Source organism: Dendrobates tinctorius, unplaced genomic scaffold (genome assembly GCF_039654945.1).
Source record: "Dendrobates tinctorius isolate UK_male_01 unplaced genomic scaffold, ASM3965494v1 ptg000001l, whole genome shotgun sequence".
NCBI lineage: Eukaryota > Metazoa > Chordata > Amphibia > Anura > Dendrobatidae > Dendrobates > Dendrobates tinctorius.
The window spans coordinates 23,432,419-23,449,833 of NW_027361669.1; the positions used below are offsets into that span (position 1 = coordinate 23,432,419).

At 41.1% G+C, this 17,415-nt stretch overlaps 1 protein-coding gene across 1 annotated transcript in view; it reads right to left on the bottom strand.

The window, feature by feature from the left end:
- TGFBI (transforming growth factor beta induced) overlaps positions 1 to 17,415 on the bottom strand; it is a 172,959-nt gene that overhangs the window by 78,539 nt on the left and 77,005 nt on the right. The window contains exons 6-7 of the mRNA XM_073571608.1: positions 6,375 to 6,521; positions 3,646 to 3,790 (exon numbers count right to left, since the gene is read on the bottom strand). Coding sequence (XP_073427709.1) covers positions 3,646 to 3,790; positions 6,375 to 6,521 — 292 coding nt within the window. The remainder of the gene's footprint in view (positions 1 to 3,645; positions 3,791 to 6,374; positions 6,522 to 17,415) is intronic.

Genomic DNA, 17,415 nt, shown 5'->3' on the forward strand with positions numbered 1-17,415 from the left:
ACTGCATCCGTCAAATACTTCAAAACTGTTGTTGAGAAATCTTTAACCCTTCAGTTGCTATACAGGAATCAATGCAAAGTGGAATGAAGAAAAATACATTTAAATTTTACCTCTAAAATCTTGCTTTAGCCCCACATTTCTTACTTCTGCAAGAGGTAACACCAAATAGTATAGCTCTCAGTATACCTCCCCAGAAATATAGTGAGCATTTTGTTGCCATATTGATAAAGTTTATATTGAAAAAGTTTCTCACAAAAACCTTCCTTTAGCCCCAAATTTCTCACTTTTGCAAGAGGTAACACCAAAACGTGGACCACACATTTTGTTACCCACATTCTTATGAGCATGGCAATAATTTGGCTAAAAGATGGTGGCATCATGTCCCATTTGCAGGGCCACTAAGGTTCCTAAACAGTAAAAAAAAAAACTGACACCATTTTGAAAACTTCACCCCTCAAGGTTTTTATCCAGGGGTGTAGTGAACATTTTCATCCCACAGTTCCAACACAGAATTTGATAACAGGTCGTCATATTGAAAAAGTTCACTTTTTCACAAAAATTTTGCTTTAGCCCCAAATGTCTCACTTTTGCAAGAGGCAACACCAAAAGGTGGATTTTATCCAGGGGTATAGTGATGATTCTGAACCCAAAGGTATTGCACAGTATTTATAGCATTAGGTAATCATATTGAATATGTCATTATTATCGGATAGTAATAAGGTAACTTGGCACTCAACTGAATGATCCTTTAAAGATGAAGTTTTATTTTATTTTTATGCAGTCTCAGAGACGTTTCGGCCTACAACCGGCCTTTGTCAGTCTGCTGTAGTTAATACAATACAGATACAAGAAGAAAAAAGTCATAACAAGTCCTCATGATTAATACAGTAATATCCAATAAATATTTACAATAATTGTGTCTAGACGTGCAGTCTAATGCATCAGAAAAATACATTGATAAATCTCATATTATACTGTAATAATGCATCAGGAGGACCAGGTGAGAGGGGACAGAGACAAAAGGATAAATAAACAGGCAAGGAATAACCTACCCGACTGCTATTGGAATATAGAAGAAAGAGTGGTATGGACTCCTATAATAAATAGAATGAGGTGGTTCAAGAACACCATAGTAGATAAAGTGACGACCAAAACATGAAAAGAGGTGTTACATTAGTTGTACCTGTTTTAAAGACATAGTGCAGGTAAATATTATACTCTCCAGCTGTCCCTAGGACGATTTGTGCTGTGTTTGGAAAACCGTAGAGCAGGTGAGTATATAGTGCACAATAATGGGAGTGTGTATTAATGGGAGTGTGACCATAAGAAAATTAATACCTGGTATATCGGAGGGTATTGTGAGCACTGAGCATGGAGTCAGACTTCATGGAGTAATAAGTCTGTGTGCCTATTAATAATACATGTATGAGAACCACAAAGAATTGCACGCAGTGTGAAGTTAAATTAAGGGTTAATACCTGTTAATGCTATATCTGTGTCACGCTGAAAAATTCAGGCCCATATGAGGCTGTAGAGAGAGTATACTGAGCGGTAAGGACCATGGAGGTATATTTGCAAATAAGAAGCACTAACGGGGGAAACCCCTGTATATATGCTTACCAAATATGTGAAGTGTTAGGGCATACCGGGCTGGATGCAGTATCCGCTGCTCGTCTGTTCGCCTCATGGGGTATAATAATTTGCAACCCTCCCTGAATGAGCAGAACTTGTCGTCACCAGAGAGGGTATCAGGGAGTTTCACCGAACGTTCAGGAGAGTGCAGAGACATGTCAGTCACCTCACCAGACTTAATGACAGAGGAGGTCCCCCGGGTTAACGTAAATGTCTCAGTCATCTCCCTCTGCACCTGGTTCTGAGAATTAACCAAGGCCCTGTGCTCCACAGATAACTCCTGTGTCATCTGAGTAATTTTGGCCTCTTGTTCCACCAAAATTCGGAGCAGAGCCATACCAGAGGGGAAAAAAAAAGTGCGGAATCCCCTTTAAAATGTAGTGGGTCAGTGATAATGTAATGCAACTGCAGAGCAGTTGTGCACAGCCTCCGCCCGGAAAGATGAAGTATCAGTGGTCACAGAAATGTATGAAGTCAGAGACGAGCCAAACGGGAGTGCGGTGACCAAAACATGAGACGGAAAGAGGAGTCAAGGTACAAGCCAGTGGGTCAAAAAGCCGGGTGTGGAAGGTACCACCCAAGACAGAGAAACTGGAGGCGGAGTTCAGAGTTCAAGCTGAGTCGTACACTGTAGGGAAGTCACCAAACATACACCAAGTCAGGCATAGGAAACAGGTCAGACACACACACGGTAAGTCAGAGGCAGAACGATCACTAGGGTATACGGATCAGCTGCTCAAGCCAAGGATCAGAACTATCACTGACAAAGGCTACCAAAAATAGCACCAATAAATAGCCACCCAAGAACCAAAGAGAAGCAGGAAAAGCAGGAAAAGTTAACCCCTCCATGACCAGGCCAGGGAAAGAAATGCAAGAAGCAAACCCCAACTTGGATCATGACAGAGGGGAGTAGTTTACAAAATGGTGTCAGTTGTGGTGGCTTTCTGCTGTTTAGGCACCTTAGAGGCCCTGCAAATGGGACTTGGTGCCTACCATTTTCAGCCATATTTTGTTCCAAAATCTAAATATAGATCTTGCCATTTCTTCATACAGAACTTTTTGACTATATATGGGGTATTGCTGGGCTTATAAGAAAGTGGGTAACAAATTGTGGGGTCCATTTTTTGGTGTTGCCTCTTGCAAAAGTGACAAAATTTGGAGCTAGAGCAAGTTTTTTGTGAAAAAATGAACTTTTTCAATATAACAAAATAATTTAAACAAATTCTTTGTCACACCTGTGGGTTCAAAATGCTCACTATACCTATGGATATGCAAATAAAGTCCGTGGAGCCTCATTTAAGAGTCTCAAACACGGGACTAGCCAGATCTTCCTCCAGGGAAGGACCCATATACCTATGGATAAAATACTTGAGAGGTGTAGTTTCCAAAATTGGGTCAGTTGTGGGGGGGTTTCTACAGTTTAGGCACTTTAGGAGACTCTCCCATTGGACACTGACATGCGGCGCGTCTATCAGGACCGTAGCATGTCAATTTCTCTTGCAGAGCTTGTCTTCGCAACAGAAATTTTAGCAATAGAAGATATTGAATGCAGTAAATCAGCATCGTTCAGTGAACACATGCGGACTTAGATACGTTCAATTAAACGCAGCATTTTAGACGCAGCGAAGATACGCTGCGTCAAAACAGCTGCTACTTCCAGATCATGGGCACATCGCCTAAGCAAGAACAAAAGGATCAACTTGTCAAAATTCTAAATGATAGATCCTGCTTTTCCCAAATATCTGTTGGTGTACAATCGGGAGTTCTTTGTGCAAACTTTGGTTTGGATGACCAAGAGGACCTTAAGAGTAAGATACGGCTCTCCAGCTTTGGCTAAGGAGCTTTATGAAATAGTATTTAAGTATATAAATCTTCCCTTTGCTAATATATCATTTTAGCTATGTAGAAAACCCTTGTAAAACATTAAAGCAGACTTTTATTGATCTACACTTTTGAAAAAAATATAGAGCTTATTGCATGACAAATATAACAGGTGCTACATGGCTATCTTGCCTTTAAGTGCTTCTGGATCACCAAGGATTCTGGTCAAAGTTTCCTTTGGAACTTTCTCAAAGGCTTCATTGGTGGGAGCAAGAAGAGTGTACTGTTTATCTTCTGACTGCAGCAGGGTTTCAAGACCTGCAGCGGCCACAGCCGTCTGGAAATGTAATTAAATGTAAAACAATTGAGTAGAAACTTTTACTTAAATTTCCAGGAGAAAATACTGTACCTAGTGTTATTGTGCTCATTGCGAAATTAGAAAGTCAGCTCACCCCTTTTATATAACATGCAAATTGCTTCTTCAGAGAGAAAAAGGACTTGAATGCCGATGCCATCTATTGAAAGTAGCAATCCTAAAAGTCAATGTCAGCTCTTTAACGAATCTTGCCATATGACTTAGGATAAAAGGAAAAGCAAAATTTCTGCTTGCTGATTTATGTTGTGGGATGTTGCCTCTAAGTGCAAAGGAAGAGATATGTTTTGGGTGTAAACAGAGATTCTGCTTTGGCTTTTATCCTAAGTCATATGCCAAGGCTCAGAGAGGCGCCTATATTTACTTTTAGGATTGCTGCTTCTAATAGGTGGTACTAGAGTTCTAGTCCTCGTTCTCTCTGAAGAGGCATATTTAATTTCACCAGAGGAGCATTGTATATCCTATAAGTCTCCTTACACTGACATGTCAGATATGTCACTCTCCAGAACGTGAAACCTTACCCATTAAACCCCTCCTCAATAAGTGACTCCACACCCTCCATTAAGTAGCCTCAGTGCGCGTTACAAGAACAGCAGGTATGGCTTCCCGGGGTAAATGTATGGAGAGATTTTAATCATAGACCAGCATTCGATGACATCAGGAAATCATTATCTTCTTTGTTATGTGTCATGTTAGACAACAAACAAACAGGATTAAATTAAAGGAATCAGCCCAAAGCATCATGAGCCATGAGTAAAAGGGGTTTCCCACTTGAATCTCAGTGTTGCCTTTGATTTTATCTTGTCTGTTGGATCATGTTGGATAAATAAATAATGGAGATCTTGATTTTATAATGTCCTTGAGTGTTGGTCTACTATCGACTACACAAACACTATTCATTATACATGATCACATTAAGGTGAGGCTCCTGCATAATTTTGAGATATTTTAAGATTCTGCATATTGTATGCGTGCACTTATTTTTAACTGGATCTTAACATTCAAGACGATCTGTGATGCAAAATGATTCCCCTTATAGGGGCTTCTCTTGTATAACAAGCTTAATGAAATTATTTGATTTACTGCTGAATTTGTAATTTCGTGTTTTGACTCGCAAAGTTCCACTTGGAACATATAATGACACTGTCTGCAGGGTCCCAGCAGGTGGCATTTAGCCAACTATGTACTGGATAAAATGCTCCTCACTAGTTGTGACGCCACAAACAATGGCATCTCCTGCTGATCAGCATTCATCCAACTTTTTTGGAGAACACAATCTGCTTTGCCAGGGATTATGGTTGGTCAGGCAGTGAACAGACCTCAGGGTTCTGCTCTTGAGCACTTTAGACTCCTCAATATATCAGGAATGTCGTTAGGAGATATACAAGTTCCTCACCAGTATAAACTCTGAAAGTAAGGAGGATCCAAAGACTATGGATCAAACAGTCTCCTTTGCATTGCAGATCATCTTCAATTGTAAAAACAACTATTTTACTCTAGATTGAGTCATATATAAGCATACTCATACCAGTTTTTATTTCCTTGAGTAAATATGAGCAGATCTTTTGAAATTTGCATTCATTAAATTTTCACTCAAAACTCAATTTGTGGTGGAGACATTCACACGAATCTAAATACTGAAAAACTTGTAATTGCTTGTAAAATACATGTTGTAGAGAGGAGAGAGAGGACTTTGCTCACCATAAGAGGCTATATTTTACAGGCGAGAGAGAGAACCCCAATGACCATAATAGTTTTCACTCTTTTTCTTTTTTACAGAAAAGAGAGACTGGAAAACGCCATGCAAATGGTGCTCCACTGGGATCTACTAATCATTAATGGCCCAGATATTGACCACCAACATACAAGCTATGACAATTTGTAAGATGTCATATGTGCAAGGCATTTTGGGGTAGTCCACCCACGCAGCAATGCAAAATGAAGTTTCCATTCTCTCTAATGCTCCAGCAGTGTTGAAATGGTGCGGGACAAGAGGTTTTTAGAATAAAATTTTAAAATTTACAAATTTGCATGAAACCAAGGATTTTAGGAAAGTCAACTCAAATTCTATCCTCTGTTGATCAATCAGCTTCTCTCTATTCTTGAGCAATGAGCACATAAGCAGTTACTGTTATATTGAGATTAGCTATATGTACAGAAGTGGGAGTTATAGTGTTTCATAGTTTTATATTCTAATGCATACATCAGGAAACAGACTGTACAATGAGATGTTTTAACATATTTTCTACAGTCCAGTGCAATTGTAAAAGCCAGACTTAGCTTTTTCATTCATGCAATTCTAAGCAGTTCTCACGGTAAGCCACCACAACCTAATGATTATCTATGAAGTGGCCATTCATTAAAATAACTGTAGTCTGGTCAGACTATTCAAAAACCTCAAGACGGTATCACCACAACTAAAGAAATTTCTGCTATGACAACTTATAATTGTCCTTTTTGGTAATTGTAGGGTACTGTTGTAAGGAAAGAAGCTACAAATGTGGTTTTACGAAATATAACTGAAAATGCACAGTAATGATGAACATACCCTCAAAGTTTCCAGACTTTCTTCAGTTTCAACCACTTGATCAAGGTTATTTGTGACTGCTGTGATGACTTTATCGATGACGTGGACCACACCATTTGTAGCATGATGGTCTGCCTTAATAAGCCGAGCACAATTTACTGTGACAATCTGTATACAAAGAAAATTGCAGTTATAAAATAAGAGATAAATCATTGACAATAATATCACAATGTAGCAAAATGTCTTGACGCAGAAAACTATAACTCAGCAACTAACTTGACCTGTTCAATGACTTTGGCTTTGTTAAGTGTGTAGATAGCATTTCTGAACCGTGATATCTTTTTTGAACATGGTGTAGTTGACGGGCTGTTAAATAAAAAAAAAAGGATAATTTTGTACAGTGGCATGTCTTTGTTAAATCCAGCTTTACGGATAACTGTATGCATCTAGAAAATATGACAAATCTGGGCTCCATTGATGTACTAGTTTCTATTAGGATATGTTGAATTCTGCTCTTTAAAAGTACAAAAAAGGAGTCTGCATTATATATTTGTATCCTGTTTGGCTGAAAAAGTTTGCAAAAAAATAAAGAAAATAATACCTTTCAAAAAGTATGAATACAGTGGTGCGAACACATCTTTACTGCAGTAGATGGAAGAATGACCTGAGCAATGAAACCTTTTAACTAGTACTTTACTTAATTCATCTATTACCAAGTACAATGAACAACTTGGATCATCCAGAACCTAATCTGGTGCTACTACTATTACTCTTATTATTATGATGGTGAGATTATACATGGGGCTATGCATTTTGTCACGGTTTACACATTTAAAATATATTGGTAACTTCCAACTTTTGAGTCATTCTTTAGTTTCTTTGGCCAATGTTATAAGAAAACCTGGAAAATATAACCTTGCATTATTAAACTGCTCCGAGCAGTTCCCTGGAAATATCCCAGAAGTTCACCTCACTGATATCTCGCTATGTGCCAATTTTCATGCAGGCAACTATTGCCCTTTATACTGTAGGTTAGTAGAATACTCACATCTGCTGGAAACATGTTCCAAGGGTCCAGTGAATGATACTTTCTAATATTTCTCCTAATCATTTATTCTGCAAGTTTAAGGTTTAACCCCCTGTTTTCTAACTTTACCTTAGGAAAATATTCATGCTCTATGTGGAATAAAATGTGAACGTATGTTAAACGGGGAACATATTGAATTCTGTTGGAAAAGTCATGCAATATTTTAGGCTTTCGGATTATCCAGAATTTAAAACATTTCTTAAGTATCACTAATACCATGTCAGTAATAAAATGTGATAAGCAGAATAATAAACTTATCTTTTCATCTCCATACAATCAGATGATGTTGTGTCTTCCATTTTACAATGATTGAAAACAAGTCGGCAACACAATTTTAATAGACGTGTGCAAGGGAAAAAGACCATGGTAGCTAGCAAATTTGAATTTGTGCACTTGGTATTGATCCTATCTCTCACCGGTCCCAATTTTAGATCTTCACTTATGTAACTTGTATTATTGTATGTCAATGAGATAGCCACTGAAAAGACCATTAAGTAGGACAAAACATCAAATAGTATCTGTTTATCGTAAGGCTAGATCAAAAAATTCACAATTTGAGCATCACTGATTACCCCTGTTACCTTTCTGTGCTGGGATTTCACTGTGTGGTAACTTTTATTATAATTATCCTCCCCCAAAAAATGACACCTTTCATTTGACTCTAATAAAGGATGGGGTTGTGCTCCATTAGCTCACATCATAGATCTTCAAATCACATAGCATAAACACATTCAAAAATTCTGCATCCAATGTGAACCAAAAATTAAAAAGACAAGGTAAAATGCAGCCAAAAACAAGTAATCAGGGCATAGTGACATTGAATATTTTGGTGCACACCTGAATAAAAAAATACATAGGAAAACATACAGCATTCTCACACATAGGATCACGGTCTCACAGTAAAAAACAATTTGGTGACCCACCATTGCCACAAGTCAGTCCAATAAGTATTAGTTTTCAGTACACCTTTCTGGTTCATGCATGTTGATAATGTAACAAAAACAATAAAGATTAAAAAAATAGAAGAAATAAAATAGAAGGCAAAATGAATATTGTAAAGCAAATCTACAAATTTAAAGCCATTTTGAAAGAACATGGCAAGGTGTCCCTACATTTTTCTTTTGGGGCATAAGTTACTTTTCATGCAATGTTGATGAAATGGACTCTTTTTATAAAACGTCAATACCGTCAGAAAAAGTAGTTCACAACATGATAAATGATGTGGTCAGCATGAATGCCATTCTTTTAAATGTGGTTGTGCAATAAAATCTGATACGGGTGCAATGACAAATATTCCCCAGTGTTCTGTCATCAACAGGTTGATATATTGCATATATGGTAAATATCCATTCAGCAGTTACAAAACTAATGCCTTAATGCAAACATTGTCAGTAACATAAATGTTGTATACAGTACAAAGGTTTTAGGCAGGTGTGGAAAAAATGTTGCAAACTAAGAATATAGAAGAAAATGTTCCATTTTTATCAGTTCACAAAATGCAAAATGAGTGAATAAAAAATAAATCTAAATCAAATTAATATTTGGTGTGACCACCCTTTTGCTCTCAAAACACCATCAACTCGTCTAGGTACACGTGCACCAAGTTGTGAATTTTGTATTATAGTCAAGTGTATGAATAACCCATTATACCAACCATGTGCTAATGATCATTACTTTCATAATGTAGGTTGAAGCACAGATAATAACTGAAACAAACAGCTGTGTAGGTTGCTTAAAACATGGTGAGGAACAGCCAAACAGTGCTACAAAGGTGAGGTTGTGGAAGATAGTTTCATGCCACAGGTCATGCATCATCGCAAAGCTAAGCACAGCAACTAAATGCAAGATAGTTATATTGCATCAGTAATGTCTCTCCCAGGCAAAGATTTCAAAGCACACTGGAGTTTCAAACTGCGCTGCTAAAGGTCTTTTAAAGGAGCACCAAAAGTAAACATGGAGGACCGTAGATGCAATGGTCATCCAAGAAACATCATATTTTCTTCCTTTCAAAATCAGAAGATGTCCAACAGTGCCATCAACACAGAACTGTCAGCAACCAAAAAACCCATCTACTGTTTGAAGAAATCTTGCCAGATGTGTTCTTCATGGAAGAATTGTTCACAAAAACCATACCATTAACATGGAAAATGTGAAAATGCCAGGCACCTCAACTATGCACAAAAACATAGGAACTGGAAAGCAGAAAAATGGCAGCTAGTGCTTTGGACAAAGGAGTCAAAATTTGAAGTATTTGGTTCTAGCAGAGGAATGCTTTTTCACCAAAAAACTGGAGGCTAGTACAATAAAAAGTGTCTGCAGGTAATAGTAAAGCATAGTGGAGGTTACTTGCAAATTTAGGGTTGCATTTCAGCAAACTGAGTTGGGGACTTGGTCAGATTAATGGTGTCCTCAATGCTTAGAAATGCAGGGAGATACTTATGCATCATTGCTATGTCCCATGAATGAGACATTTTACAGACTGTCCTGTGCATTTTACATGCTGTATTGCAGTCTCTCATATTGTTTACTGTTGCTATGTGTTCCTGTGTTTTGCATAGCTGAAATCCTCCCTCTCCAGGTATGTCCCTCCTGTCTCCCTGTCTCCCTCTTCTGGGTGTGATGTCATTTCCTTCTTCTTCCCCCTGTGTCTCATTCTCCATTTTGGCTTCATTAGAAGCACATGTGTTTTCAGCCTGTCTGAAGCAAGTCTTTATTTACCTGCTGCTGTTTGTATGCATTCAACAAGAATTCTTAAAGAAATATAAGAGACTATACAGCTCCCCTTCTCCCTGTGAATCAGGATGGCTGAAGGAATGACTACACGGTCTCTGCCAGACCTATTGTTAGAGGAAGAGTGCATAGAACTCGATCCACCGTTTAGTGAGAGGCTAGACGTCCCACAAAGCCAACATAGAAAATAAGGGAGAATCTAGAATCCAGTATACATGATCTTCTCTGTGCTACAGCAGAGCTATGGCAAAAACTGCTGAGTCACATAGACAGCCTGTCTCAGCCTGCTTCTCTGCAACGACCACCAGAGGGAACCCTTGCACAACTGTGTTCAGATTATCAACGTTATGCAAAAATAGCACATCAGTATATATCAGTGTTAAAGAGATTTAATCCTTTAGTTACCTGCAAAGAGCTGCAAGCTTTCCAAAAACTTAACTCTGAGAGAGAAAGCATGGTGCGCGATATAAAAGCCAAGCCAGAGGCAAGAGTCACGCTAATAGCCGAGATGTCATCTTGTATTTCTGGCTCAGCCAGACAGTCAAAGCGATCATCTAAGTCACGCTCCTCAAAATCTTCAACGCTCAGCGAACAGCTCGTAAAAGCACGTGTAGAAGCCGAGGCCACTAAAATACAAGCTCCCTTCGCTGAAAAGGAAACTGAGATGAAAATAGAGGCAGCCGAAGCAGTGCACAGAATAGAGGCCCTAGAGAAGGAATGTGAACATGCCATAGCCATGACAAGGTTAAAGGTCCTGGAACAAGCCATCAGTGGGAGCCAAAGAGACAGCATCAGTTTAAGTGATTTTGATACTGAAGACCCTCTTAAGCGTACTAGAGACTATGTACAAAGCCAATACCCCTGCTCCTGCAATCCTTCCTGACCGCACAGATGCTCCCCTGAGACAACAGGACACAGAGTGTTTACCCGCATCCCGCACCCAAGGTTAGTACAATACACTGCCAACCTTGCATCCTGATCCTCCTCTGTGCACCGAAATGTACCGGAAACCTGCACCTCACCATATCTTATACACAGAAACATACGTGCAGGCCAATATGCAGGCAAGTCACCACACTCCGGTCAGTCACACAATTCCAGTCCCATGTGTGGCAGAAACAAAGCACATTAAGCCAGTAAATGGACTGAACGCCTACGCTGCCCCATATGTACCTGCATTCCCAGGTCAAAGCACAGACTGTAGGAACAATGCTATCCAGCCAGCAACGGTCCTTCCAAAATCGGAGAATGCTTATATGACCGGCCTTGCAAGGTACATGATTCGGCGTGATCTAACTAAGACCGGTCTTACAGAGTTTGATGATAAACCTGAGAACTACAGGGGTTGGAAGTGCACCTTTAAAACCACAATCAGTGACCTTGGCATCACCACTGCTGAAGAGCTAGACCTGCTAATCAGGTGGCTTGGGCCACAATCCACGGATCGGGTCAAGAGACCTAAATTCGTCCACATCAGAAATCCCATTGCTGGTCTCACCTCTGCATGGAAGAGGCTAAAAAGAAGCTATGGCAGTCCTGAGGCCATAGAAAAGGCCCTGTTCAAGCGACTAGAGGATTTTTCAAAGGTATCTAATAAGGACAGTACAAGGTTCCAAGAGCTCAGTGACCTCCTGTTAGAGCTTCAACTGGCCAAAGCAGACCCGTACCTGTCTGGCCTCAGCTACCTGGACACTGCTCATGGGTAAACCCAATAGTTTCCAAGCTGCCGCCCAATATCCCAAATAAGTGGGCCATGCTTGGCTCAAAATACAAAAGGGAAAACCAAGTCTCCTTCCCTCCATTTTCCTACTTCTGCGAGTTCATCGAAAATATTGCAGAGTGTAAGACCTATCCAAGTTTTTCCTATGGAGAACACAGCGACCCTGTTTCATCTCCTAATCATGACAGTCCACGTCTTAACTACAGGAACCGCCGAGCTCCAATGTCCGTCAACTAGACGGATGTTCTTCCCAGACCTACAGTATCACAAGATAAGAGCGACAAAGGTGAGAAGGTGGAGAATCCTAATCGTATGTGTCCCATTCACAAGAAACCTCACCCCTTAAAGAAGTGCATCGGCTTCGGAAAGAAACCACTCCAGGAACGCAAGGAGCTTCTGAAGAACTTTGGGATATGTTACAGGCGCTGCACTTCTACTGAACACTTTGCTAAGGACTGCAAAACATCTATTAAGTCGTGTGCGAAGATATGCCTGGTGAATGTGTATCCCGAGGGTCGACCAGAGAAAACCGCAAGGGTGTATGTTATCCTGGTCGATCAGAGCAACCGATCACTTGCAAGGTCAGAACTCATTGACATGTTTGACTTAAAGGGAAACTCACACCCCTACACCCTAGGTACCTGCAGCGGTGTTACGGAGGTCTCTGGGAGAAGAGCCAATGGACTCATGGTGTCTTCTCTTGAGAACATTGTGTAGATACCCTTACCCACTCTGGTCGAATGCAACCAGTTACCATCCAACAGAGAGGAAATTCCAACTCCAGAGGCTGTATTCCATCACCCTCATCTAAAGACTTTGGCAGGCAAGATACCAGCTCTCAACAACAGCGCAAACATCATGATCCTGCTTGGCAGAGACATTCTGCGACTTCACAAGGTACAACGGGCCACACGACACTCCATTTGCTCAACGCCATGACCTAGGCTGGGTTATTATAGGCAATGTCTGTGTAGAAAAGATGAAGAGACCCACGAGGATTTCCCCATTTAAGACTCACGTCCTACCGAATGGTCGCAGCACTTACTTTCAACCATGCCCACATCATTACTGGGTGAAAGAGATGATAAGCGACAACATGTGGAAGAAAGAAACCTCTGACAACACGAATATATTCCTGTCCCGTAATGATGACCTCGGGTCAACAGTGTTTATCTCTACAAGAGAAGACAACCAGCTAGCACCTGCAAGGGAGGACAAAGAATTTATAAAGATTATGGAAAAGGAATTCGCCCAAGACGATAACATGCCCGCTGTCTTGGGTCATACTTGACTCCGAGCTTTTCTTTGTCCCCCACATCCGATCACTGGCTCCCTCTTGTTATCTGCACCTCAAAAACATTTCTAGAATTCGACCTTTTCTTACTTTTGACTCTGCAAAAACTCTGACCGTTTCTCTTATTCATTCTCGTCTCGACTATTGCAACTCCCTTCTAATCGGTCTCCCTCTTACCAAACTCTCCCCCCCTCCAATCTGTCTTGAATGCTGCTGCCAGGATCATATTCCTCGCCAATCGTTACACCGATGCCTCTACCTTGTGCCAGTCATTACACTGGCCACCCATCCACTCCAGAATCCAGTACAAACTTATTACCTTCAACCACAAAGCTCTTCATGGCTCAGCACCACCCTAAATCTCCCCCCTTGTTTCAGTATACCATCCTACCCACACCCTCCATTCTGCTGATGACCTGAGGTTAGCATCCTCAATAATCAGAACCTCCCACTCCCATCTTCAAGACTATACACGTGCTGCGCCAATTCTTTGGAATGCACTTCCCAGGTCAATACGATTAGTCCCCAATCCCCACAATTTTAATCGTGCCCTGAAAACTCATTTATTCAGACTGGCCTACCGCCTCAACACAATAACCTAACTATCCCTATGTGGCACAGCCAAAAGTTTTTTACCATAACCAGGTTCCCCGCATCATGTTCCCACATGCTTTATGCATCCATTAGCCCTCTGCATCTGTACTGTTACACACTTAACATTATGGCTGGTCCATACAATCAGGGCAACTGTTACCACCCACCTTTCGTGTCTCCCCTTTTTTCCTCATAGATTGTAAGCTTGCGAGCAGGGCCCTCATTCCTCTTGGCATCTGTTATGATCTATGTGATTATTGTTATGCTGTAATGTATATTGTCTGTACAAGTCCCCTCTGAAATGTAAAGTGCTGCGGAATATGTTGGAGCTATAGAAATAAAATTTATTATTATTATTATTCAAATAGCTGGGTAGCACCTTTACCTTTTCGTTCTCCAAGAACAAGGCTACCTAATAATCTGCAACAAGCAACGGCAAGGTTTTCATCCCTAAAACGTACCTTAAAGAGAAAGCCGGAGATGGAGAAACATTTTGTCGACTTCATGCAAAATATCTTTGATAGAGGTCACACAGAACCCGCACCCTCGCTAAAAGAAGGTGAAGAATTCTGGTATCTTCCATCCATTGGTGTATACCATCCTCGCAAACCCGACCAAATTAGAGTGGTGTTTGACACCAGTGCTCAGTATGAAGGCATCTCGCTAAATAGCCTGCTCCTCACTGGGCCTCATCTAAACAACAGCCTTATAGGAGTGCTGATTCGCTTCAGACAAGAATCTGTTGCAGTAATGGCCGACATTCAACAAATGTTTCATTGCTTTAACGTGAGCGAAGAAAATACCTGGTGTGTTATTTCCTGACGAAGGGGGCACGAGACCCCCGAAACACGTTGAATAAACCACTGTGAATCTTTGACATCTATCTCCTGGAATCCTTTCTTGCGGCAGCGCGGAATATAACTACAAATTCCCCTGAATACAAGTCCCATGTTGTTATTCCCCAGGCACCCTTTCAGCCACATCAGAAGATAAGTCCACATTTTCTCCGATGCTTCTACAGAGGCTATAGCTGCCACAGCCTACCTGAAGACTTTGGAAGAAGGTAACAAGGTGCATTGTGGATTCATCCTAGGTAAGTCAAAACTAACCCGGAAACCTGCTCACTCTGTTCCAAGACGCGAACTTTGTGCTGCCGTTCTGGCAGTGGAGTTAGCTGAAGCTATAAAGGACGAAATGGACATTGCTATTGATTCATTTATCGTCTACATAGACAGTATAGTGGTACCAGTAACATCGGACCATGATGCACCAATGATCCTTACTCCTGCTACACTTCTTACTCAGAAGGTTGGAGCTGCCGCATTTCCTCAAGGGAAGTTTGGGGATGGGGACATTTACAAACGTCAGTGGAAACAGGTACAACACTTGTCCAATGTCTTTTGGCACTGCTGGAAAACCAAATACTTGCACTTGCTTCAAAGCCGTCACAAATGGCAGACTGCAAAACCTAATCTACAATTGGCAGACCTTGTCCTCCTTTAAGATAAAGAAGCTCATCGCCATGACTGGCCAATGGGTCTTATTACTATGGTTACGCCAAGCGATGACGGGAATATCCGTAAGGTAGAAGTCAAGGTTACGAAAGGCGGTTCAACTCGTATTTTCTTCCGTCCAGTCACTGAGCTTGTGCTACTTTTACCAAAGGAGGACATCACATGAAAGTCTTGGTTATTGACACAGCTCACGGTGGGGAGCCTACCACCATATACTGTACACCTCTGGCTGTGTTGGAACATTTTAACATTTGAACTTTCTCCAGCGGATTATTGGGTTGGTGAAAGTGTTTGCACATTGCGGCTTCCCTAATCTGAAGATGGGTTTACGTTTGAACTCGGTGTATTCCGCTGTAGAGGACTTCATGCCTCCAACTGAAGATTGGACCATGCCAATTTGACTATAACTGTTGTTATTTACTTGCATGCTTTTTTTCCCTTTGTTTTTAAGGTCTACAGTGACATCTCCAGAGGACATCATAAAAATTATGAAATCTATAGATTTCAAATGGGGAGTGTTATGTCCGATGAATGAGACATTTTACAGACTGTCCTGTGCATTTTACATGCTGTATTGCAGTCTCTCTTATTGTTTACTGTTGCTCTGTGTTCCTGTGCATTGCATAGCTGAAATCCTCCCTCTCCATCAAGTTTGTCCCTCCTGTCTCCCAGTCTCCCTCTTCTGCGTGTAATGTCACTTCTTTCTTGTTCCCCCTGTGTCTCATTCTCCATCTTGGCTTCATTAGAAGCACATGTGTTTTCAGCCTGTCTGAAGAAAGTCTTTTTTTTACCTGCTGCTGTTTGTATGCATTCAACAAGAATTCTTAAAGAAATCAAAGTTTCTTCTGGATTCTTCATAACATGTGTGCCGGCAGCTGAGTTGAGCTATCTGTGACCGTTGCCCATTGTAAGTAAGGTGAAGGGATTCAGCATCTCACAAAGCCATATTTGCAGCCACAGGCCCCGGGGACAGAATAATCATGGTATCCCATCTTATTACCTACAAATTTGTTCTTCAGAAAGACTAATTCACACACAAAGCCAATGCCATTAATAACTATGTTCAGCATAAAGTACAAAGTACTGGAAGTTATGACATGGCTCCAACAGATCCTTGAGCTCAAAATCATTGAGTTTGTCTTGGGTTATATGAAGAGACAGAAGGATTTCTGTGAGCTTATTTCCACTGAATCTCTGATTCGTTTTCCAAGAACATATTTAAAATATGTGTGCATGTGTAAGGTGCTCAGGGTGGTAGTGCTTTCCCATGCCCTGGCACCCACAAATAAATTGTGTCCCAGTGTGCTATCGCGTGTAGGAAGCAGTACACTCATTTGCCAGCTACCTGCAGCGGCCGGGCGATCATGTGCGTCAGCTATTAAAGAGAATAAATATTCACTGCTTTCCACTGTCATGGACATGGTGAGCAGTGAATATTCATTCTCTTTTTTAGCGGGCATACATGATCGCCCGGCCGCTGCAGGAAGCTGGCGGCTTTTGCTAACAATGTGCCTGATATTAAAAAAAATGAATATTCACTGATCTCCACTCCTATAGTCCTTCCCACCTCTCAGCGCCGGCTTCAGTACATAGAGGTGGAAGGGACTATGGGCGTGGGGAGCAGCGAATATCCATTCTCTTTAACAGCAGGAACACATCTTAGCAGCAGCCGCCGGCTCCTGCTTCCTATGAACCGCTCCTCTACCGCTCACCCCCCACAGCCTCAGCCACAGCCAAAATAAGGTACATCCAGACTATAAGGGCTTATACTCACATGCAAGAAACTTGGACGAGTCTCGTACGTTAATACCCGGCACTGCCACTGGCACTCCGGACCGGAGCTCTCAGCTACATAGAAACACATGCAGCTAAATGCTCTAATCCGAGTGGCTGTGGCAATGGTGGGTATTGACGTGCGAGACTTGTTCGAGTTTCTCGCATGTGAGTATGAGCCCTAAGATGATAAGACGCATCCCGCCCAACCTTCCTCCAAAATTTGGGAGGAAAGGTCGAAGAATAATATATATATATATATATATATATATATATATATATATACAGTGTCTTGCGAAAGTATTCGGTCCCCTGGAACTTTTCAACCTTTTCCCACATATCATGCTTCA